Source organism: Coregonus clupeaformis, chromosome 21, assembly GCF_020615455.1.
Source record: "Coregonus clupeaformis isolate EN_2021a chromosome 21, ASM2061545v1, whole genome shotgun sequence".
Classification (NCBI taxonomy): Eukaryota; Metazoa; Chordata; class Actinopteri; order Salmoniformes; family Salmonidae; genus Coregonus; species Coregonus clupeaformis.
The window spans coordinates 54516555-54543094 of record NC_059212.1 but is presented as its reverse complement, the minus strand read 5'-3'; the positions used below and the strand labels follow the sequence as shown (position 1 = coordinate 54543094).

The following is a 26540-nucleotide window of genomic DNA, read 5'->3' as shown; positions in this document are numbered from 1 at the left end:
GAAGTTTTGTTTAGATTTAGGGATTCCCCTCCTGCCTGTTGACGATCCTTTTCCCGTTCATGCTTTAGATAGCCGCCCGTTGGGGTCGGGGTTGATTAGGGAAGTCACAGCACCACTTAGGATGTGTACGCAGGGGGGTCATGAGGAGACTATTCAGCTATATCTGATCGACTCCCCTGCGTACCCGGTGGTGCTGGGAATTCCCTGGTTAAGTACCCATAATCCTGCCATTTCGTGGCAACAGAGAGCTCTCAAGGAGTGGTCTGCTCAGTGTGAGGGGCGATGTCTGGGTGTTTCCGTGGGGGCGACCTCGGTGGAAAGTCCAAACCAAGTGCCCGCATTGCACATTCCACCTGAATATGGGGATTTGGCACTTGTGTTCAGTAAAGCGAGGGCGACGCAGCTGCCTCCTCACAGACAGGGGGATTGTGCGATAGACCTCCAGGCAGGAGCAGCGCTCCCACGGAGCCACGTGTATCCCTTGTCTCAAGAGGAGAGAAAGGCTATGGAGACTTACATAGCCGAATCCTTGAGACAGGGATACATACGGCCCTCCACTTCCCCTGCGTCCCTCGAGCTTCTTTTTTGTGAAGAAAAAGATGGAGGGTTGCGCCCGTGCATTGATTACCGTGGTATCAATCAGATTACTGTGAAGTACAGTTATCCACTCCCTCTGATTGCGACCATGACGGAGTCATTGCACGGAGCGCGGTTTTTCACAAAACTGGATCTCAGGAGCGCGTATAACTTGGTGCGCATTAGGGAGGGCGACGAATGGAAAACAGCATTTAGTACCACTTCGGGTCATTACGAGTATCTCGTCGTGCCATACGGGTTGATGAATGCTCCGTCAGTCTTCCAATCCTTCGTGGATGAGATCTTCCGGGATATGCAGGGGCAAGGGGTGGTCGTGTACATTGATGACATTCTAGTGTACTCTTCTACCCGAGCCGAGCATGTAGCCCTGGTGCGTCGTGTATTGAGGAGGCTGTTGGAGCACGACCTGTATGTCAAGGCAGAGAAATGTCTGTTTTTTCAGGAGTCGGTCTCCTTTTTGGGTTATCGGTTGTCCGCGTCAGGGGTGAAGATGGAGGTGGACCGTGTGTCAGCCGTGCGTAATTGGCAAACCCCAACCACTGTTAAAGAGGTGCAGCAGTTCTTGGGCTTTGCGAATTACTACCGGAGGTTTATCCGGGGTTTTGGACAGGTGGCAGCTCCCATAACGTCTCTTCTGAAGGGTGGTCCGGTGCGCCTGCAGTGGTCAGCTGAGGCGGACAGGGCTTTTGGGAAACTGAAGGACCTGTTTACTTCGGCTCCGGTGCTGGCGCATCCGGATCCCGCCTTACCCTTTCAGGTTGAGGTGGACGCGTCTGAGGCCGGTATAGGGGACGTTCTTTCTCAACGGTCCGGCACGCCACCTAAACTCCGCCCCTGTGCTTTCTACTCTAAAAAGCTCAGCCCGGCGGAGCGAAATTATGACGTCGGGGACAGGGAGCTGTTAGCTGTGGTACAGGCCCTTAAGGTGTGGAGGCATTGGCTTGAGGGGGCTCAACACCCTTTCCTCATTTTGACTGACCATCAGAACCTGGAGTACATCCGGGCAGCTAGGAGACTGAAGCCTCGCCGGGCTCGGTGGAACATGTTTCTAGCCAGGTTCGTATTTAAGATCACGTACATCCCTGGGTCCCAGAACAGTAAGGCAGACGCTCTGTCCCGGCGGTATGACACAGAGGAGAGGTCCGTTGAGCCTACTCCCATACTACCGGCGTCTTGTCTAGTGGCACCGGTTGTGTGGGAGGTCGATGCTGAAATCGAGCGGGCGTTGCGTGCCGACCCTAGCCCTCCACAGTGTCCTGTGGGTTGGACGTACGTTCCGCTCGAGGTTCGGGATCGACTCATTTACTGGGCTCACACGTCACCCTCCTCTGGACATCCGGGTATTGGCTGGACAGTGCACTGTCTTAGCACTAAGTACTGGTGGCCAACATTAGCCAGGGATGTGAGGGTTTATGTCTCCTCCTGCTCGGTGTGCGCCCAGTGTAAGGCGCCCAGACACTTGCCCAGGGGTAAGTTACAACCCCTGCCCGTTCCACAATGACCCTGGTCCCACCTCTCGGTGGATTTTGTGACAGACCTTCCCCCCTCTCAGGGGAATACCACCATCCTGGTCGTTGTGGACCGGTTCTCTAAGGCCTGTCGTCTCCTCCCTATGTCGGGTCTTCCTACTGCCCTACAGACCGCTGAGGCACTATTTACCCACGTCTTCCGGCATTACGGGGTACCCGAGGATATAGTGTCTGATCGAGGCCCCCAGTTTACCTCCCAAGTCTGGAGAGCGTTCATGGAGCGTTTGGGGGTCTCGGTGAGCCTTACCTCGGGGTACCACCCGGAGAGCAATGGGCAGGTAGAACGAGTGAACCAGGATGTGGGTAGGTTTCTGAGGTTGTATTGCCAGGACCGGCCGGAGGAGTGGGCTAGGTACATTCCCTGGGCAGAGATGGCCCAAAACTCTCTCCGCCACTCCTCCACCAACCTAACCCCTTTCCAATGTGTGTTAGGGTACCAGCCGGTTCTGGCACCATGGCAGCAGAGCCAGATCGAGGCCGCTGCGGTGGATGAGTGGGTGAGGCGCTCGGAGGAGACGTGGAACGCTGCACACGTCCATCTGCAGCGGGCCATCCGTCGACACAAGGCGAGCGCCGATCTCCACCGCAGTGAGGGGCCGGTGTACGCACCTGGAGATCGAGTCTGGCTCTCGACCAGAAACCTGCCCCTCCGCCTGCCCTGCCGGAAGCTGGGTCGGCGGTTTGTGGGGCCTTTTAAAGTCCTGAGAAGATTGAACGAGGTGTGTTATAGGTTACAACTGCCTATTGAGTATAAGAATATTAACCCCTCGTTCCATGTGTCTCTTCTCAGGCCGGTGGTAGCTGGTCCACTCCAGGAAGGTGAGATAGGAGAGACTCCTCCGCCCCCACTGGACATCGAGGGGGCTCCGGCGTACACCGTTCGGTCCATCTTGGACTCGAGACGTCGGATGGGGGGTCTCCAGTATCTCGTGGAGTGGGAGGGGTACGGCCCGGAGGAACGGTGCTGGGTGTCGCGGAGGGACATCCTAGACCCGTCTCTCCTGTCGGAGTTCCACCGGGGGCACCCCGCGCGCCCGGCTCCGCGTCCTCCTGGTCGTCCCCGAGGCCGGGGTCGGCGCACGGCTGGAGCCGCGCGTCAAGGGGGGGGGGTACTGTCACGGTTTCGGCCGAGGCTGCTCCTCCTTGCTCGGGCAGGCTTCGGCGGTCGTCGTCCCCGGAGTACTAGCTGCCACCGTTGTATGTTTCGATGTTCGTTTGGTTTTGTCTAGTTGTTGTACACCTGTTCCATGTTAGTGTGATTAGGTACCCTTTATATGTTCCATTTGTTTGTCATGTGTTGTGTGTAATTGTTTTCCTGTCGTTTGGTGCAGTACTGTTTGCCAGTCGCTCATTTTGTACCGTCGCACTGTTGTTTTGTGCGCAGTAGGTTTTGGAGTGTTTTACGCACTGTGGCGTATTGTTCGCCTCCGGGTTGGTTTGACCCGTTTTGTTATTTTGGTTTATGCAAGTAAAGTCTGGTTTGACTTAGCTCCTGTGTCCTGCATTTGATTCACACCACATCCGCATCAGAGTTCGCGACACTGGGGGTCATGGAAAGCTAATTTCCTGCATTTCTACACAATCTAATATGACCCATGGCCCTTCTAGCCGTCTCTATTTAGAACAACAAAAAGTAAGCAAAAATGCCCCCAATCATCAAGCTAGGTAGGAGATCATTATTAAATATGTTTAAGTGATTGATAAGACTGAACTAGGTCAATGATAATTCAATAATCAATATTGTGTTGCACCTTTAACCAATAGCCTAACAAATGAACAACCCTTAAAAATAAAGTACAAAGACTTAACTTTTGATTGTCTTTATTAAGAAATCCTCTATATCAAATTTCAGCCAGACCAGCCAGCCAGCCAGCCTGAGCCGCCCACACCAGTCTAGTCAATATCTCAACTCTCTCTCCGACCCCCACCAGTCTAGTCAATAACTCAACTCTCTCCCTGACCCCCACCAGTCTAGTCAATAACTCAACTCTCTCCCTGACCCCCACCAGTCTAGTCAATAACTCAACTCTCCCTGACCCCCACCAGTCTAGTCAATAACTCCACTCTCTCTCCGACCCCCACCAGTCTAGTCAATAACTCAACTCTCTCCCCGGCCCCCACCAGTCTAGTCAATAACTCAACTCTCTCCCCGACCCACACCAGTCTAGTCAATAACTCAACTCTCTCCCCCACCAGTCTAGTCAATATCTCAACTCTCTCTCCGACCCCCACCAGTCTAGTCAATAACTCAACTCTCTCCCCGACCCCCACCAGTCTAGTCAATAACTCAACTCTCTCTCCGACCGCCACCAGTCTAGTTAATAACTCCAACTCTCTCCCCAACAACTTCCTTCCCATCTTTTTTTTATGTCTCAAGGGAAAGGTTTGTGATAAATAACTTGACATTTCTGCCATCCATTGTGGGATGATAACGAACCTTCCAATTAATGGCAACGCATTTCTTAGCCACTATAAATGCTAGTTTACACAGTTTCTTCTGATAACAGTCTCCAGTATCAACATTTCCAAGCAAACAAAAACAGGGAGAAGGGAGAATCTGTAGAAATGCTGAGATAAAAGAACATACTCTTTGCCAGAATTCAGCCAGCCTTCACAAGGCCATAACAAATGCAAATATGTTCCCTTTTGTGTTTTACACCTCCAGCAGAATAATAACATTTCTGAGTGCTTGATATTCAGTTTCACTGGCATATAGTACGTTCTATGGATGGTCTTAAACTGCAGTAATTTATGTCAGATGATATGAACATGACAGGGTGTTCTAACACATCTGTATCATCATCAATAGCATCTCCCAGGTCTTCCTCACATGTTTGTTTTACATATTTTGTGTCATTGGGAAAAGCTTCTATCAACCCTTGATACAATTTGTAAATAAACTTTAGAGGTTTGTCAGACTGCCTTAAAATAGTTTCAATCTTTGAAAAGAAGGGAATTAGCTTGGGAAACTGACTAATTAATAATGTTACATTGCTATACTAACTAATAAAAACTCACATTGCGCCAAGAAAACGTCACAATATCGGTCTTCAATCGTTTGGCCGCTCGTTTTGGCTAGCTCTAGCTAATGGTACAATGGTACATCATCAAATGTACTTCTGTTGAAATGGGACAAAAGAAAGGCTACAAAACATTTCCATACACACAACAGCTGTTAGATATTGCTACCTGACAGATGGCTAGCTAGAGCTGAACTGGCTGTGGTAGCTACTAGCTAGCTAGCTAACTGCTAGTAGTTCATTCACTTCAGTGGAGAGGGGATGAAACATTAGCTAACGTAACATGTCAGTTACACTACTAGCTCAGCACTAGGAATAAAAAAAAAAAAATCTGTCAAACAGCATTTACCTTGCCAGCTAGATCAGTCAACTAAAGAGTAGCCAGTTTCTGCTCTGCTTGCTTTTACAACTCTGAGAAAAAGCGCAACACACAGACAGCAGCTGCCTCTGTTCATCTCTTCCATGCTGGTCCTATACGCCAGCCTTTCAAAAGCTTGGCCTTCACACAGCCTGTCCCCATGTGGTCCTAAATCCTCCCTCCTGAAACCAGAAAACAGCCTACCCGACCGCTCTGAGGGGTCCGCATGATCCTAACGGCGCCACGTTTTGTATCTCAGTACAATGATAAAACTGGGGGGAGGACAAAAATACAATTTCAGAAAGTGGGGGAGGTCATGTCCCACCCCCCGTCCCCGTCCCCAGTGAAAGTTGCGCCCCTGCTTCTCATCACACCTCTCCTTTAGTGACTGAGTCCCAAATGGCACCCTATTCTCTATATAGTGCACTACTTACACCCAATGGGCCCTGGTCAAAGCAGTGCACTATATAGGGAAATAGGGTTCCATTTGGGAGGCAGCCAGTGAATGTACCTCGCAGGACGTGTGTCTGGCTCGTCCGGCTGGTTATAGACTCATCAGTCTTACATAGAAAGCCCAATGGCTACTGCTGGTCCATTTATCTTCCTGTCTGTTTTCCCTCTCTATGGTTGTGTCTCAAATGGCACCCTATTCCCTATTTAGTACACTACTTTTGACCAGAGCCAACAATACACCCTACCTGTCCAGAGCTCTGACAGTAACTGACATTACCTCTTTGTTTCCCTCTCTTCTCTGTGTTGCCTAGACGATGACCCCTTGCAGCCAGTGACCCAGGACGAGACGGTGTCTGTGGGTGGCACGGTGACCCTGACCTGCCGGGTGGCGGCGAGTGACAACTCCTCCCTGCAGTGGTCCAACACGGCCCAGCAGACCCTGTACTTTGGAGAGAAGAGAGGTGAGAGAGAGAGAGGGAGGGAGAAAGAGAGAGGTGTGTGTGTGTGTGTGTGTTTTGAGAGAAGGGAGGAAGAGGAGTGTGATAGATCGTGAGAGACAGGAAAGGGGAAAGAGGGGTGTGTGTGTGTGTGTGTGTGTGTGTGTTAGAGAGAAAGACAGAAAGACAGAGCTTAAGAGTAGGGCTGTGACGGTCATGGAGTTTTGGATGATGGTAATTGGTCAGCCAAATGACTGCGGTCTCCGTAAATAACCGTTCGAATAAAATAAAATAAATAAAAAACATCAAAAAAACTAACTGGTGTGGTGGTCTACTACCCTCTGAGAGGATCTGGTCTCAACCAGCCGCAGAGCTGACACAGATCCTGACCCATCACACTGACTCTCAGACAACAGTCTAGCCCCATCACACACACACACACACACACACACACACGTATACATACAAAACGCACATTTACACACACACACAAACACAAATAAAATACAATTGTATTTGTCACATGCGCCGAATACAACAGGTGTAGACTTTACCGTGAAATGCTTGCTTACGAGCCCTTCCCAACATAAAGTAAATCAATAAATAGTAAAAGAAGAGGAATAAAATACACAAGAATGGAGCTATATACAGGAAGTACCAGATCACTGTGGAGCTATATACAGGAAATACCAGATCACTGTGAAGCTATATACAGGAAAAACCAGGACCAGATAAATGTGGAGCTATATACAGGAAGTATCAGATCACTGTGGAGCTATATACAGGAAATACCAGGACCAGATCAATGTGGAGCTACATACAGGAAGTACCAGATCACTGTGGAGCTATATACAGGAAGTACCAGATCACTGTGAAGCTATATACAGGAAGTACCAGTATCAGATCAACGTGGAGCTATATACAGGAAGTACCAGTACCAGATTACTGTGGAGCTATATACGGGAAGTACCAGATCAATGTGGAGCTATATACATGAAGTACCAGTACCAGATCAATGTGGAGCTATATACAGGAAGTACCAGATCACAGTGGAGCTATATACAGGAAGTACCAGTACCAGATCAATGAGGAGCTATATACAGGAAGTACCAGATCACAGTGGAGCTATATACAGGAAGTACCAGTACCAGATTACTGTGGAGCTATATACAGGAAGTACCAGATCAATGTGGAGCTATATACATGAAGTACCAGTACCAGATCACTATGTAGCTATAGACAAGACGTACCAGATCACTGTGGAGCTATATACAGGAAGTACCAGTACCAGATCAATGTGGAGCTATATACAGGAAGTACCAGATCACTATGGAGATATATACAGGAAGTACTAGTACCAGATCAATGTGGAGCAATATCCAGGAAGAACCAGATTAATGTGGAGCTATATACAGGAAGTACTAGTACCAGATCAATGTAGAGCTATATACAGGAAGTACCAGATCACTATGGAGATATATACAGGAAGTACTAGTACCAGATCAATGTGGAGCTACATACAGGAATTACCAGATCAATATGGAGCTATATACAGGAAGTACCAGATCACTGTGGAGCTATATACAGGAAGTACCAGATCAATGTGGAGCTATATACAGGAAGTACCAGTACCAGATCACTGTGGAGTTATATACAGGAAGTACCAGAACCAGATCACTGTGGAGCAATATCCAGGAATTACCAGAACCAGATCAATGTGGAGCTATATACAGGAAGTACACATACCAGATCACTGTGGAGCTATATACAGGAAGTACCAGAACCAGATCAATGTGGCGCTTCATGAGGTAGTCACCTGGAATGCATTTCAATTAACAGGTGTGCCTTGTTAAAAGTTAATTTGTGGAATTTATTTCCTTCTTAATGCGTTTGAGCCAATCAGTTGTGTTGTGACAAGGTAGGGGGTGTATACAGAAGATAGCCCTATTTGGTAAAAGACCAAGTCCATATTATGGCAAGAACAGCTCAAATAAGCAAAGAGAAACGACAGTCCATCTTTAATTTAAGACATGAAGGACAGTCAATACGGAACATTTCGAAAACTTTGAAAGTTTCTTCAAGTGCAGTCGCAAAACCCATCAAGCACTATGATGAAACTGGCTCTCATGAGGACCACCACAGGAATGGAAGACCCAGAGGATAAGTTCATTAGTGTTACCAGCCTCAGAAATTGCAGCCCAAATAAATGCTTCACAGAGTTCAAGTCAGACACATCTCAACATCAACTGTTCAGAGGGGACTGTGTGAATCAGGCCTTCATGGTTGAATTGCTGCAAAGAAACCACTACTAAAGGACACCAATAAGAAGAGGAGACCTGCTTGGGCCAAGCAACACAAGCAATGGACATTAGACCGGTGGAAATTTGTCCTATGGTCTGGAGTCCAAATTTGAGATTTTTGGTTCCAATCGCCGTGTCTTTGTACGGATGATCTCCGCGTGTGTAGTTCCCACCGTAAAGCATGGAGGAGGAGGTGTTATGGTGTGGGGGTGCTTTGCTGGTGACACTGTCTGTGATTTTATTTAGAATTCAAGGCACACTTAACCAGCATGGCTACCACAGCCTTCTGCAGCAATACGCCATCCCAATCTGGTTTGGGCTTAGTGGGACTATCATTTGTTTTTCAACAGGACAATGACCCAACACACCTGCAGGCAGTGTAAGGGCTATTTGACCAAGAAGGAGAGTGATGGAGTGCTGCATCAGATGACCTGGCCTCCACAATCCCCCGACCTCAACCCAATTGAGATGGTTTGGGATGAGTCGGAACGCAGAGTCAAGGAAAAGCAGCCAACAAGTGCTCAGCATATGTGGGAACTCCTTCAAGACTGTTGGAAAAGCATTCCAGGTATAGCTGGTTGAGAGAATGCCAAGAGTGTGCAAAGCTGTCATCAAGGCAAAGGGTGGCTATCTGAAGAATCTCAAATATAATATATATTTTGATTTTGTTTAACACTTTTTTGGTTACTACAAGATTCCATATGTGTTATTTCATAGTTTTGATATCTTCCCTATTATTCTACAATGTAGAAAATATAAAAAATAAAGAAAAACCCTTGAATGAGTTGGTGTGTCCAAACTTTTGACTGGTAGAGTATGTACATGAAGGCAGGGTAAAGTAACCAAGCATCAGGATAAATAATATTAATATTAAGAGTAAAATGGAGAACAGAGTAGCAGCAGCAAAGGATGAGTGTAAAAGTGTGTGTGTTGTGTCGGTATGCGTGTGTGTGTGTTGTGTGTGTATGTATGTAGTGAATGTGTTTGGGTTTTGTGTGAGAGTGTCTGTGTAGTGTGTGTGTGTGTGTGAGTGAGTGTGTATATATAGTCTTGTGAGTGTGCATAGAGTCAGTGCAAGATAGGGTCAGTGCAGATAGTACGTGTAACCATTTAATTAAATATTTAGCAGTCTTATGGCTATTTAGCTTCTACCCCCAAGCCATAAGACTGCTATCTCGGAGCCTGTTGGTCCGTGAGCCGATGCTCCAATACCGTTTGCCGGAGGGTAGCAGAGTGAACAGTCTATGGCTTGGCTGGCTGGATACTTTGGCAATTTTTCGGGGCCTTCCTCTGACACCGATATAGAGGTCCTGGATGTCAGGGAGCTCGGCCCCAGTGATGTAGCGCTTTGCGGTTGAGGGCGGTGCCTTTGGCATACCAAGCGGTGATGCAGCCAGTCAAGATGCTGTTGATGGTGCAGCTGTAGAACTTTTTGAGGATCTGAGTGCCCATGCCAAATATTTTCAGCCTCCTGAGGGGGAAGAGGCGCTGTTGTGCCCTCTTCATGACTGTGTGGGTGTGTGTTAAGTCCTTAGTGATGTGGACACCAATGAACTTGAAACTCTCGACCCGCTCCACAACAGCCCCGTCGATGTGGATGGGGGCGTGCTCTCCCCTCTTTCTCCTATAGTCCACGATCAGCTCCTTGGTCTCACTGACGTTGAGGGAGAGGCTGTTGTCCTGGCAACACACTGCTAGGTTTCTGACCTCGTCCTCTGTAGGCTGTCTCATCGCAGCACACACACACCCCTTCCCCAATACACTTGTAAATATTGGACTATAAATTGAGCCTTCATCAAGTGTTTTCCTCTTCCTACCGTTCAGCAAGAAGAGGGAGAGCAATAATGATAAAAAAATATATCCCCTTTCACTCAGAAATAACCTTTGTAGACAAAGATGGAAGATACATACTGGTAAAAGGAAGGATTGAGGACACGGAAATAACATGATTTAAATGTATATAACCAGTGGAGGAAAAAGTACTAAATTATCATAATTTAGTAAAAGTAAAGATGCCTTAATAGAAAATGACTCAAGTAAAAGTTAGTCACCCAGTAAAATTCTACTTGAGTAAAAGTGTAAAAGTATTTGGTTTTAAATATACTTAAGTATCAAAAGTAAATGTAATTGCTAAAATATACTGAAGTATCAAAAGACCACCGTATATAACCCACACGAACAAGGACCCGAATTGATATCCAAAATGCTAAACCTACTTATCACGGAGGCAAAAGGGACGACAGTAATGGGAGGAGACCTCAACCTTATCATGAATTCTACGTTAGATTGTCAACGCAACATAAATCACAAGGCAGAGAAGGCCACAGTGATACTAAGAAGGGCAGACTTAGAGGTGGGTCTGATAGATGTTTGGAGAACTTTCCACCCCAAAGAGAATTACTATACATACTACTCTACAGCACGTAATAAATACTCAAGATTAGACTATTTCTTCATGTTTAAAACGGATGTAGCCAAAGTCATCAACTGCCAAATTAGAGCAATTGAAATATCGGATCATGTGTGAGAGTGTGATTTGAAGGAGTCAGGCGCAGGAGGGTAAATCACAGAATAGAGTTTATTCCGTAGTACACAGTTACGCTGGATAGTGTCAACAGTCCAGTGCGCAAAACAGGCGCACTGGAACAAATACAGGCACACAGGGAAAATTATACCCCGGCAATACAAAGTACAGGTAGTTCCACAAGCTGCACTCAATTCACATGAAACAATCACCCACAAGGACAAGGGGGCAGAGGGAACACTTAAACACATACTAATGAGGGGAATATATAGTCCCCTGTAGCTCAGTTGGTAGAGCATGGCGCTTGCAACGCCAGGGTTGTGGGTTCGTTTCCCACGGGGGACCAGTATGAAAAAATGTATGCACTCACTAACTGTAAGTTGCTCTGGATAAGAGCGTCTGCTAAATGACTAAAATGTAAATGTAAAATGAATATGAACCAGGTGTGTGTGTAATTGACAAGACAAGACAAATGGAATGATGAGATATGGAGCGGTCGTGACTAGAAGGCCGGTGACGACGAACGCCGAAGCCTGCCCGAACAAGGAGGGGAGGCAGCTTCGGAGGAAGTCGTGACATCATGCTAAATATGAACATAAATATGGAACTAGAGAAAGGCTCCACAGTTTGGAGATTAAATAATTCACTTCTACATTGCATTGAATTTAAGAATAGAATCAGGGCAACACTGAAGCAATATCTGGAGTTTAATGATTATGACGAGGTCTCCCCTATAATGGTATGTGAAGGGGCCAAAGCAGTGCTTCGAGGTGAGATAATAACATATGCTTAAAAATTTTTTTTTTAAAGATAAAGAAAAATGAGAACTACAAAAGACCTTGAATAGGCTTCAAAGTGAACATAAAAATAATGGAAACTGACTGATATTAAACAAAATAAAATAAAAACGCCTAGATCAAATTAACTTGGACAATATAGAAAATATAGAAAATTGATATTTACTAAACAGAAATATTACAATAGTGGCCCAAAGGCCCAGAAATTACTTGCATTTAGACTGAGAAAACGAAGTAAAAGGGCCAACATACCAGGAATTAAAGATAACAACTCAGAAATCCTTACCAAAAGAACCGAAATAGCTAATACATTTCCCAAATATTACCAAAAACTCTATACTCCAGAGGTACAAGAATCTAACATAGAGAAAATAAAAAGAATACTTAGAAAAAATGTAACTACCTGAAGTGACAGATGAACAAAATGCAAAGTTAATTAAACCAATAACTGAAGAAAAACTGATCCAAAAACAAAAAATGAGAAATGTCCAGGTAGCGATGGATACACTAATGAATTCTATAAGGAATACAAACAAGTACCTTTCTTATGTAAAGCCCTCAACTGGGCTCTCAACAACAGAGAGGAGGCACCAACCTAGAACTCATCTATTATTACCGTTATTGATAAAGAAGGTAAAGATCCAGCAGAATGTGCATTGTATCTACCAATGTCGTTGCTGAACGGCGACCAAAAATTGCTTATATCAATTATTGGAAATAGATTAAGTAATATAATCCCAGATATCATAAACTCTGACCAAACAGACTCTTGAGCAATAATGTCAGGCAAACGTTTAATGTAATGGAAAGACGCTCTCAAGAAAAAACATAAACTGCCGATGCTAACCTTAGATGCAGAGAAAGCCTTTGAAAGGGTGTTATGGCCTTTCATCTTTGAAAAACGTAAAACATTTAACTTTTGTGAAACTTTCTTGAGCTGGCTGTAAATGATGTATAAAACACCAAATGCCAGAATAAGGGTAAATGGTACACTATCGCACTCATTTGACCTCCGAAGGGGGACAAGACGGGGTGATCCTCTGTCACCTTTAATCTTCATTTTAAGTATGAAACCGTTAGCTGAAAATGTAAGAAATAATCAGAAAATGCAAGGTCTACAGATCAATCAGGAAGAACACAAATTAGCAATGAATGCAGACGACTTGATTCTCTACTTAACAAACACACCTCAGTCAGTTATGGATGAAATAAAACAATCCAGTGTCATGTCTGGGTACAGACTAAATACAGGGAAATCAGAAGCTATTACATTTACATTTACGTCATTTAGCAGACGCTCTTATCCAGAGCGACTTACAAATTGGTGCATTCACCTTATAGCCAGTGGGATAACCACTTTACAATATATTGTGACGTCACGAGAGGCTACACAGCTTTCAGCGGGATTGCTCAAGTAGTGCCAGGAGACAAGGTTCAAACAAAACAAGGATTTTATTATAGGTCGTGGGAAATTAACGAAAACATAACAAAATTCTGTTCTCTTGTGGCTCTTTAAGGGTTAACAGTTCAGGGATGTCTCTTCCACATCCAAAATCATAATTCTCACTCGCTCAGATAACTTTTCCCCAGCCTTACTGTAGTCCACGTTGCAGCTAGTGGCCAACCCAGCAAAAAGTCCTTCCAAATGTCTCTCACGTATTTCCACAGGTGCATATATCCAAAGGTGAGTATTTCCCAAAGGTAAGTATCTCCAAATCCTTATATTCCTCATGGAAGTGGACGTGCAGCACTCTTGTCCTCCAGAGAGCCCAGGTTGGAGACTGTGTCTCTTCACCCCCCACACACTCCCTCAGTGTGTCTCTTCCCTTCCCCAAACCTTCAGCTCATCAGCTCCTGATTTGTTTCAGCTGCGTGGGAAGATTGGCCATAGAGGGGTGGAGTTCCCGACCATACCAGCAGATGGAGCCATAGCTGTCTGGGTTTGCAGCCACCTCAGGGGGATGTAACGTCCCTCCAGGACACAGCCTCTCGTGACATCACACATCCCCCTCCTCGGGACCGACGTCCTCGTCGGGGTAAAGGCAGCGAAGAAGGCATCACGCCGGGAGAGGGCGTCCGCATTGCCGTGGTGCTTGCCAGACTGCTCTCTCTTCAACTCCTCCAACTCTAGGACCAGGGACTCAGCCTCCTGTTGTCTCTCCTTGAGTTTCTTACTGAACGCATCAGCCTTGGTTTTAGCAGAGTTTAGCTTCTGTTGAGCAGCTTTCAGTTCCTTCTCTCTCTCTGCCTCCGCATTCTTCATCTTGTTCTCCAACACCTTGTACTTCTCCTCTGCCTTCTTCTGGACCTCCTTACTACTGCGCAGGGTCTCCTCACACTCCTCGATGGTCCTGCGCAGCCTCTCCAGCTCCTCCTGTTGCTTAGGGAAGGAGCTCTGTTGGAGTTTAGCCTGGAGGATATCTAACTCTTCTGTCTTCATGTCTAACTGTTGCTTTAACAAACGATACCTCTCAGCGGTCCCCTTCAGACCAGACAGTTCTTTGTCCAGATTCTGTAGCTCCGTCTCTGTGTCGGTCTGGGCACCTGCCATCCCTATCAGAGCCCGGGCGGGAGTGAGTAACTCGGAGGATTGCACCGGAGCCTTCCCAGGATGAGTCTTGCCTCTCCGTTTCCGAGGTACTCGGGTTATCCTCTCCTGAGACTCTCTCCAGAGTGGGTAAAAGGCTGGGCAGTCTCGTCCAATTAGGACAGGGACGGGGAGGGAATCAACCACCCCCGCCGTCGTGTGTATGGTTCCCCGTGTGCTGGTCATTGTAAGTTCAGTAATGGGGTATTCTCTGGTGTCCCCATGGACACAGGAAACTGGGAGGACTTTCCCCGGGGTCAGACACGTTGGGCCCACCAAATCCTTACGCACCAGGGTGGCACGGCTACCAGAATCCAGTAAGGCCTCCACATCATGGTGATTCACAGTTACCGGGCAGGTGGGGGGTCGATCTGGGCCGCCATCTACGACTCCCAAGAGCGAGGCAACACGGTGTGTGGGTGCTGAGCTGGAGGACTCCGCAGTGGGCATAGGTTCATCGGCTGGTTTCCCACACTGCCAGGAGATATGTCCCATCTCCCCACACCGGTAACACTGTCGAGTTTCCCCCTCCTGGTGTACTCTTCTTGGACCCGCCTGGTTTCTGGCTCCCCCTGGAGCCGGGATAAGTCCTGACGTGGCTGGGTTCGAGACCTTGGGGGTCCTTTGGACGGGTTCTTCCCATTTGTGGTGGGGCCGCACTCCTGGGGTCTTTTCGGGAAGCATTCAGCATCTCCGCTGTGGCCTGGTACTTTTCCACAGCTTCCACGGTCAGATCAGCCGTGGTCAAGGCCTGTTGACTGATGAACCGTTTTGCCTCATAAGGCAGGGCGCGTAGGTAACGATCCACCACAACGGCCTCCACCACCGCCGCTGCTGTATTCCTCTGCGGATCCAGCCATTTCCTTGCGATTCGGACAAGTTCATGCATCTGCGCCCGAGGAGGTTGGTCTGGTTGGAAGGTCCAGCTGTGAAAGCGCTGGGCCATGCCAAACTTTGTGAGTCCATATCTGCTGAGGATCTCAGACTTCAGGGGCATCATAGTCAGTAACCTGGTCAGGGCCCAGGTCCCGGACAGCATTCAGCGATTCCCCGGTTAGAAAGGGGGCTAACAGACCAACCCACTGTTGCTTGGGCCAGGCTTCCCTAGTGGCCGTGGCCTCAAATGCATGCAGGTATGCCTCAATGTCATCGGTAGCTCCCATCTTAGATATAAAGTCACTTGCCTTTATTGGGCGGGTATTTTGGACAACCCTCTGTCTCTGCAACTGCAATTCCTCTGCCTTCAGAAGGTTGGCTTTCTTTTGCTCCTCCAAGAGAGCCACGTTTGCTTGCATCTGGGCTTGCTGGCCAGCAACAAGGGCTTTCAATATGTCCTCCATTTCAGTCGCGGGGAGCCTACGGCCAACTTGGAAAACTGGGTGATCAAACCTTCGGTATCCTCCTCTGACATGCACTATTAACGCTTGAGCGTGCCTGTATTCTCCACCATCTGTGACGTCACGAGAGGCTACACAGCTTTCAGCGGGATTGCTCAAGTAGTGCCAGGAGACAAGGTTCAAACAAAACAAGGATTTTATTATAGGTCGTGGGAAATTAACGAAAACATAACAAAATTCTGTTCTCTTGTGGCTCTTTAAGGGTTAACAGTTCAGGGATGTCTCTTCCACATCCAAAATCATAATTCTCACTCGCTCAGATAACTTTTCCCCAGCCTTACTGTAGTCCACGTTGCAGCTAGTGGCCAACCCAGCAAAAAGTCCTTCCAAATGTCTCTCACGTATTTCCACAGGTGCATATATCCAAAGGTGAGTATTTCCCAAAGGTAAGTATCTCCAAATCCTTATATTCCTCATGGAAGTGGACGTGCAGCACTCTTGTCCTCCAGAGAGCCCAGGTTGGAGACTGTGTCTCTTCACCCCCCCACACACTCCCTCAGTGTGTCTCTTCCCTTCCCCAAACCTTCAGCTCATCAGCTCCTGATTTGTTTCAGCTGCGTGGGAAGATTGGCCATAGAGGGGTGGAGTTCCCGACCATACCAGCAGATGGAGCCATAGCTGTCTGGGTTTGCAGCCACCTCAGGGGGATGTAACGTCCCTCCAGGACACAGCCTCTCGTGACATCACAATATATATATATATTATTTTTTTTTCTTTGGGGTGGGGTAAGGGGGGGTAGAAGGATTACTTTATCCTATCCCAGGTATTCCTTAAAGAGGTGGGGTTTCAAGTGTCTCCGGAAGGTGGTGAGTGACTCCGCTGTCCTGGCGTTGTGAGGGAGCTTGTTCCACCATTGGAGCAACGAACAGTTTTGACTGGGCTGAGCGGGAACTGTGCTTCCGCAGAGGTAGGGGAGCCAGCAGGCCAGAGGTGGATGAACGTAGTGCCCTCGTTTGGGTGTAGGGACTGATCAGAGCCTGAAGGTACGGAGGTGCCGTTCCCCTCACAGCTCCGTAGGCAAGCACCATGGTCTTGTAGCAGATGCGAGCTTCAACTGGAAGCCAGTGGAGTGTGCGGAGGAGCGGGGTGACGTGAGAGAACTTGGGAAGGTTGAACACCAGACTGGCTGCGGCATTCTGGATGAGTTGTAGGGGTTTAATGGCACAGGCAGGGAGCCCAGCCAACAGCGAGTTGCAGTAATCCAGACGGGAGATGACAAGTGCCTGGATTAGGACCTGTGCTGCTTCCTGTGTAAGGCAGGGTCGTACTCTCCGAATGTTGTAGAGCATGAACCTACAGGATCGGGTCACCGCCTTGATGTTAGCGGAGAACGACAGGGTGTTGTCCAGGGTCACGCCAAGGCTCTTCGCACTCTGGGAGGAGGACACAACGGAGTTGTCAACCGTGATGGTGAGATCATGGAATGGCCAGTCCTTCCCCGGGAGGAAGAGCTATGACGGTAGGCCAATCAATATCCAAAGACATCCAAACTAAGTTTGAACTTAAACGGGATCAAAATAAATTGAAATACTTAGGTATTACTATCCCCCAAGATCTGACAACACTAAATCATTATAACTTTGGAACATTGGAAAACCAGCTTTTGCAGGATTTACAAAGATGGAAATTAGTATATTTTAACAATAACAGGAAGAATTTAAACTATTCAAATGAATGTCCTCCGAAGATTTGTATTCCTGTTCCAGAATCAACCAATAACTCCAAACATTTTTAAACAGTGTGACAAACTACTGAGTACATTTAACACCATAACGGTCTGGACAAAGATCACCAAAACAAAATGCATCCAAACAGACCTGATCTATCTACCTGCGAGAAATTGTAATGGACAGCGACTTTAAGCCAAGTATGATTGGTGATACATTTAAATGATGGTCTGAAAAAGGACTGAGCAGGTATCATCAGATGTTCACAGACAAGGGGATAGATACATTTGAGAATCTATAAAAAAAAAAAGTACAACCTTCAGAACTCTGTTTTACAATTATTTACAAGTAAGAAGCTACTGTATATTACTAAAGCACTGGGACCTAATAAAACGCTTGGTGATATACATCCCTTAATTAGATATATAGCAAAATACGTATAACAAGGTAAATGCAAAAAAATGTGCTGGGGCACATATACAGAATTATCGTAGAAGAAACAAAAATATGAGAATATTATAGCTGTAACCAATTGGGAAGATGAGCTGCAAATAGCAATAACCCAAGAGGATTGGGAGGACACATCTAGAAACACGTCCAAGACAACCAACTCTCCAAATTCAGTCAAGATGTTTTACAACTCCTATAATATATAATCAAAATACAACCGTGACATCACACCAAGTTGCTGGCGTAACTATGGGGACAGCAGCGCTAAGCATACTCACATATTATATTCCTGCTCAGTCCTCAATCATTTCTGGATCGAAGTATACAGAGTATTGGATGATACGTTAGAATGTTCGCTTTCTCTAAATCCAGAGAACCCCTCATGCTCCTTGACTCTGATAAGTACCTCTTCAGAATTCTGAGATTTAACAGCACAAACCGATAACTAAAAGCTGGCTTAAACCGCTGGCACCACAAATAAGCAACTGGAAAGAAACAATGAATGAAATCTATAGTATGGAAATGACTTATAGAATAAGAAACCAAATGACTCTCTTTGAGATACGATTATAAAAAAGAGAGGAGAAAAAAATAAAGACATTTATAGTATGAAATATTTATAAGCCCTAACAGGAGATAAAATGAACATGTTTTAAACGGACGGGTGTGGTAGGTCCCCTGTAGCTCAGTTGGTAGAGCATGGCGCTTGCAACGCCAGGGTTGTGGGTTCGTTTCCCACGGGGGGCCAGTATGAAAAATGTATGCACTCACTAACTGTAAGTCGCATACAAGTGTGCGTATGTATGCGTATCTGCGTTTGTGTGTGCATGGGTGAGCCATGCACGAAAAGATGGTGAAAACACAATGTCTATAGGGGATGCCAGGATGCCAACAAAACACCAGGAGATTTAACCAACAGATAATAAATACAATAGCACTTCAGGGGCATGTCCAAGCCAACGCCAAACACAGGATGTAGATATTACTATTATTATTATTACTATTATTATTACTATTACTATTATTACTATTATTATTATTATTATTATCATTATTACTATTACTATGATTACTATTACTAATATTATTACTATTATTATTACTGTTATTATTATTATTATTATTATTATTTCTTAGGGTCAACAATGGGGGATGTATATATAATTTGTTGTGATTCTGTTATGATCTAAAACCAATAAATTAAAAGTATATAAACTTAATAAATTGTGCCTTCCTGTACTATACTTATGCTAAAATGTTTATTCTATTCTACTGAGCCATTTACTTTATGTTCGTATTCTTATATTTTATTATTTCTTATTGTTGTTGCATTGTCCAGAAGGAACCTGCAAGTAAGCATTTTGTTGGACGGTGTAAACCATGTGTACAGTGAGGGGAAAAAAGTATTTGATCCCCTGCTGATTTTGTACGTTTGCCCACTGACAAAGAAATTATCAGTCTATAATTTTAATGGTATGTTTATTTGAACAGTGAAAGACAAAATAACAACAACAAAATCCAGAAAAACGCTTGTCAAAAATGTTATAAATTGATTTGCATTTTAATGAGGGAAATAAGTATTTCGCCCCTCTGCAAAACATGACTTAGTACTTGGTGCACCCTTGTTGGCAATCACAGAGGTCAGAAGTTTCTTGTAGTTGGCCACCAGGTTTGCACACATCTCAGGAGGGATTTTGTCCCACTCCTCTTTGCAGATCTTCTCCAAGTCATTAAGGTTTCGAGGCTGACGTTTGGCAACTCGAACCTTCAGCTCCCTCTACAGATTTTCTATGGGATTAAGGTCTGGAGACTGGCTAGGCCACTCCAGGACCTTAATGTGCTTCTTCTTGAGCCCCTCCTATGTTGCCTTGGCCGTGTGTTTTGGGTCATTGTCATGCTGGAATACCCATCCACGACCCATTTTCAATGCCCTGGCTAAGGGAAGGAGGTTCTCACCCAAGATTTGACGGTACATGGCCCCGTCCATCGTCCCTTTTGATGTGGTGAAGTTGGCCTGTCCCATTAGCAGAAAAACACCCCCAAAGCATAATGTTTCCACCTCCATGTTTGACGGTGGGGATGGTGTTCTTGGGGTCATAGGCAGCATTCCTCCTCCTCCAAACACGGCGAGTTGAGTTGATGCCAAAGAGCTCCATTTTGGTCTCATCTGACCACAACACTTTCACCCAGTTCTCCTCTGAATCATTCAGATGTTCATTGGCAAACGGGCATGTATATGTGCTTTCTTGAGCAGGGGGACCTTGCGGGCGCTGCAGGATTTCAGTCCTACACGGCGTAGTGTGTTACCAATTGTTTTCTTGGTGACTATGGTCCCAGCTGCCTTGAGATCATTGACCAGATCCTCCCGTGTAGTTCTGGGCTGATTCCTCACCGTTCTCATGATTATTGCAACTCCACGAGGTGAGATCTTGCATGGAGGCCCAGGCAGAGGGAGATTGACAGTTATTTTGTGTTTCTTCCATTTGCGAATAATCGCACCAACTGTTGTCATCTTCTCACCAAGCTGCTTGGCGATGGTCTTGTAGCCCATTCCAGCCTTGTGTAGGTCTACAATCTTGTCCCTGACATCCTTGGAGAGCTCTTTGGTCTTGGCCATGGTGGAGAGTTTGGAATCTGATTGATTGATTGCTTCTGTGGACAGGTGTATTTTATACAGGTAACAAACTGAGATTAGGAGCAATCCCTTTAAGAGTGTGCTCCTAATCTCAGCTCGTTACCTGTATAAAAGACACCTGGGAGCCAGAAATCTTTCTGATTGAGAGGGGGTCAAATACTTATTTCCCTCATTAAAATGCAAATCAATTTATAACATTTTTGACATGCGTTTTTCTGGATTTTGTTGTTGTTATTCTGTCTCTCACTGTTCAAATAAACCTACCATTAAGATAATTTCTTTGTCAGTGGGTAAACGTACAAAATCAGCAGGGGATCAAATACTTTTTTCCCTCACTGTATCCTGAAAGGACAACTAATACAATTTTAAACTTGAAACACACACACACACACACACACACACACACACACACACACACACACACACACACACACACACACACACACACACACACACACACACACACACACTGTCACTGTGCCAAATAGGCCAAGCTCCAGACTCCAGACCCTATCTTCCACCAGGACATTAGTACAGTAGTCACACCTGGGTTCAAATACTATTTGAAATGATTTCAAATACTTTACAGTGCATTCGGAAAGTATTCAGACCCCTTGAAATGTTGTTACGTTACAGCCTTATTCAAACATTTATTAAATAGTTTTTTCCCCTCTTCAATCAGCACACAATACTCCATAATGACAAAGCAAAAACAGGTTTTTAGAAATATCTGCAAATGTATTAAAAACAACAACTGAAATATGACATTTACATAAGTATTCAGACCCTTTACTCTGTACTTTGTTGAAGCACCTTTGGCAGCGATTACAGCCTCAAGTCTTCTTGGGTATGATGCTACAAGTTTGGCACACCTGTATTTGGGGAGTTTCTCCCATTCTCTGCCAATCCTCTCAAGCTCTGTCATGTTGGATAGGGAGCGTCACTGCACAGCTATTTTCAGGTCTCTCCAGAGATGTACGATCAGGTGGCTGGGCCACTCAAGGACATTCAGAGACTTGTCCCGAAGCCACTCCTGCGTTGTCTTGGCTGTGTGCTTAGGGTCCCTGCCGCTGAAAGACATCCCCACAGCATGATGCTGCTACCACTATGCTTACCGAAGGGATGGTGCCAGGTTTCCTCCAGACGTGACGCTTGGCATTCAGGCCAAAGAGTTCAATCTTGGTTTCATCAGACCAGAGAATCTTGTTTCTCATGGTCTGAGAGTCTATTAGGCCTTTTGGCAAACTCCAAGCGGGCTGTCATGTGCCTTTTACTGAGGAGTGGCTTCCGTTTGGCCACTCTACCATAAAGGCCGGATTGGTGGAGTGCTGCAGAGATGGGAGAACCTTCCAGAAGGACAACCATCTCCACAGAGGAACTCTGGAGCTCTGTCAGAGTGACCATCGGGTTCTTGGTCACCTCCCTGACCAATGCCTTTAAATTATGTCATTGTTGCCATGGTACCGTGGTTAGGGCTGTGACCGTCATGGAATTTTGGATGACGGTTATTGGTCAGCCAAATGACTGCGGTCTCCGTTATAATGGTTTGATTGTTTTGTTTTTTAAAGACACATTTTCTCCTCTCCTCCCGACTGCTACAACACCCTGCTTGTTTCAGCAAGGAGCAACACAGTTTCATCACGTTTAGTCCAAGGGCCACCCACCAAAAAAGGCTTCAGAAAAGGTGTTTTGTGACCAAGGAAACGGAAACGCAATGTTTCAACATCATTACGTAGATAATTTTATGAACACGTAAAAGTTGCACATTAATTAAATATTATAAATCAAAAGTAACATTTTCAAAATCATAGCTCATTTTGGGTAATTTCCCCTAGCAACATTATGAGGTTGCTACGTTACATCTTGGTTACAATTGTTACACACGTTCCATTGTTCATGCTTGCAGAAAGCAACGTATGGAACACGGAACAACACATTTTTGGTGGGTGGCACTTGGACTTGTTGTAAAGAGTCCATGTTACCGCCGAAACGGACTCAACCGCACGAATGCCCGGCCGTTCCGTCTTCAGCCAGCTGTTCATTACGACGGTTATTTTATTTTCACGACTGTCTTCATCCGTAACCCTTGGTTACACGATTATACAGTAATTGTGCCAGCCCTAACCGTGGTATGTACTTGTAGCCTACATTATTTTCAGGGCTAGATCAATAACAATACTGTGGAAGTAGACGTAGCTGTCATTGTTTCTGAAATACAATATTCTGCTCTCACGAATCACATTAATCCCAATAAAGCCTCTTTCAGTTAACAATAAGAGAGAGAGAGAGAGAGAGAGAGAGAGGAATTAGGGAGACAGATTTAGGATAGTGTTCAGAGGGCACAGGGGAGCACACAGGAGCTACATGAAGACACATGAACGGAGCTTGGTTACTGATAAACCATGAAGACACATGAACGGACCTTGGTTACTGATAAACCATGAAGACAAATGAACGGACCTTGGTTACTGATAAACCATGAAGAGAAAGCACTGGCAGAGACACAGACAGGCAGCTGGGATGTTAGGCATACTTTGCAGACACACAGACACTGGCAGAGCTAGGCATGCTATGAAGAGAGAAAGAGAAACAGAGACAGAGAGAGAGAGGCATGCTATGCAAAGAGAGCGAGCAGGGGGAGAGAGGCCGCCGTAGGTAGACCTGGCTCTCGAGAAGACAGGCTATGTGCACACTGCCCACAAAATGAGGTGGAAACTGAGCTTCACTTCCTAACCTCCTGCCAAATGTATGACCATATTAGAGACACCTATTTCCCTCAGATTACACAGACCCACAAAGAATTCAAAAACAAATCCAATTTTAATAAACTCCCGTATCTATTGGGTGAAATACCACAGTGTGCCATCACAGCAGCAAGATTTGTGACCTGTTGCCACAAGAAAAGAGCAACCAGTGAAGAACAAATACAACCCATATTTATATTTATTTTCCCTTTTGTACTTTAACTATTTGCACTGTATATAGACATAATATGACATTTGAAATGTCTTAATTATTTTTGAAATTTGTGAGTGTAATGTTTACTGTTCATTTTTGTATTGTTTATTTCACTGTTGTTTATTATCTATTTCACTTGCTTTGGCAATGTAAACGTATGTTTCCCATGCCAATAAAACCCCTTAAATTGAAATTGAATTGCGAGAGAGGCATGCTACAGAGAGAGACACATAGACAGAGAGAGAGAGAGAGAGGCATGCTATGCAGAGAGAGACAGAGAGACAGAGAGAGAGGCATGCTACAGAGAGAGACATAGAGACAGAGAGAGAGGCATGCTATGCAGAGAGAGACACAGAGACACACAGAGAGAGGCATGCTATGCAGAGAGACACAGAGACAGAGAGAGAGAGAGGCATGCTATGCAGAGAGAGACAGAGAGACAGAGAGAGAGGCATGCTATGCAGAGAGAGACACAGACAGAGAGAGAGAGAGGCATGCTATGCAGAGAGAGACACAGACAGAGAGACAGAGAGAGAGGCATGCTATGCAGAGAGAGACAGAGAGACAGAGAGAGAGGCATGCTACAGAGAGAGAGACATAGAGACAGAGAGAGAGGCATGCTATGCAGAGAGAGACAGAGAGACAGAGAGAGAGGCATGCTACAGAGAGAGACATAGAGACAGAGAGAGAGGCATGCTATGCAGAGAGACACAGAGACAGAGAGAGAGAGAGGCATGCTATGCAGAGAGAGACAGAGAGACAGAGAGAGAGGCATGCTACAGAGAGAGACATAGAGACAGAGAGAGAGGCATGCTATGCAGAGAGACACACAGAGAGAGGCATGCTATGCAGAGAGACACAGAGACAGAGAGAGAGAGAGGCATGCTACAGAGAGAGACATAGAGACAGAGAGAGAGGCATGCTATGCAGAGAGAGACACAGAGACACACAGAGAGAGGCATGCTACAGAGAGAGACATAGAGACAGAGAGAGAGGCATGCTACAGAGAGACAGAGAGAGAGGCATGCTACAGAGAGAGACATAGAGACAGAGAGAGAGGCATGCTATGCAGAGAGAGACACAGAGACAGAGAGAGAGAGAGGCATGCTATGCAGAGAGAGACACAGAGACACACAGAGAGAGGCATGCTACAGAGAGAGACATAGAGACAGAGAGAGAGGCATGCTACAGAGAGAGACAGAGAGACAGAGAGAGAGGCATGCTACAGAGAGAGACATAGAGACAGAGAGAGAGGCATGCTATGCAGAGAGACACAGAGACAGAGAGAGAGGCATGCTATGCAGAGAGACACAGAGACAGAGAGAGAGGCATGCTATGCAGAGAGACACAGAGACAGAGAGAGAGGCATGCTATGCAGAGAGAGACAGAGAGACACAGAGAGAGAGGCATGCTATGCAGAGAGAGACACAGAGACACACAGAGAGAGGCATGCTATGCAGAGAGAGACACAGAGACACAGAGAGAGAGGCATGCTATGCAGAGAGAGACACAGAGACACACAGAGAGAGAGGCATGCTATGCAGAGAGACACAGAGACAGAGAGAGAGGCATGCTACAGAGAGAGAGTTTTTGTTATGTGTATCACTTTAATGACAATATAATTCTAATCACTTCGCTTTGGCAACGTTGACCTTGTCATTCATGCCATTAAAGCATATTGCATTTGAAAGAGAGAGAGGGAGACAGACACACACACACACACAAACACACACACACACAGAGGAAGTCAGACACACACACACACACACACACACGTCTGCATCTTAGACAGATACACACACACACACAGAAAGACAGAGAGTCCGAGAGAGAGAAGAGGGAGAGAGAGAGAGAAGAGGGAGGGAGAGAGAGAGAGAGAGAGAGAGAGAGAGAGAAGAGGAGGGAGGGAGAGAAGAGGAGTAGGGAGAGAGAAGAGGAGTAGGGAGAGAGAAGAGAGAAGAGGAGGGAGAGAGAAGAGAGAAGAGGAGGGAGAGAGAGAGAAGAGGATGGAGAGAAGAGAGAAGAGGATTGTGAGAGACAGAACATATGAAAGGGATGTATGGACAGTCGTGGTCAAAGGTTTTAAGAATGACACAAATATTAATTTTCACAAAGTCTGCTGCCTCAGTTTTTATGATGGCAATTTGCATATACTCCAGAATGTTATGAAGAGTGATCAGATGAATTGCAATTAATTGCAAAGTCCCTCTTTGCCATGAAAATGAGCTTAATCCCCCAAAAACATTTCCACTGCATTTCAGCCCTGCTACAAAAGGACCAGCTGACATCATGTCAGTGATTCTCTCATTAACACAGGTAAGAGTGTTGACGAGGACAAGGCTGGAGATCACTCTGTCATGCTGATTGAGTTAGAATAACAGACTTGAAGCTTTAAAAGGAGGGTGGTGCTTGAAATCATTGTTCTTCCTCTGTTAACCATGGTTATCTGCAAGGAAACACGTGCCGTCATCATTGCTTTGCACAAAAAGGGCTTCACAGGCAAGGATATTGCTGCTAGTAAGATTGCACCTAAATCAACCATTTATCGGATCATCAAGAACTTCAAGGAGAGAGGTTCAATTGTTGTGAAGAAGGCTTCAGGGCGCCCAAGAAAGTCCAGTAAGCGCCAGGACCGTCTCCTAAAGTTGATTCAGCTGCGGGATCGGGGCACCACCAGTGCAGAGCTTGCTCAGGAATGGCAGCAGGCAGGTGTGTGCATCTGCACGCACAGTGAGGCGAATACTTTTGGAGGATGTCCTGGAGGCCACTTCTCTCCAGGAAAAACATCAGGGACAGACTGATATTCTGCAAAAGGTACAGGGATTGGACTG

General features: G+C 45.9%; 1 protein-coding gene across 5 annotated transcripts in view; it reads left to right on the top strand.

The window, feature by feature from the left end:
- The window catches only part of LOC121535436 (cell adhesion molecule 3-like), a 74542-nt gene that overhangs the window by 21760 nt on the left and 26242 nt on the right, over positions 1-26540 (top strand). For all 5 annotated transcript variants that reach the window (XM_041842500.2, XM_041842503.2, XM_041842502.2 and 2 more), the window contains exon 3: positions 6269-6418. In XM_041842500.2, coding sequence (XP_041698434.2) covers positions 6269-6418 — 150 coding nt within the window. The remainder of the gene's footprint in view (positions 1-6268; positions 6419-26540) is intronic.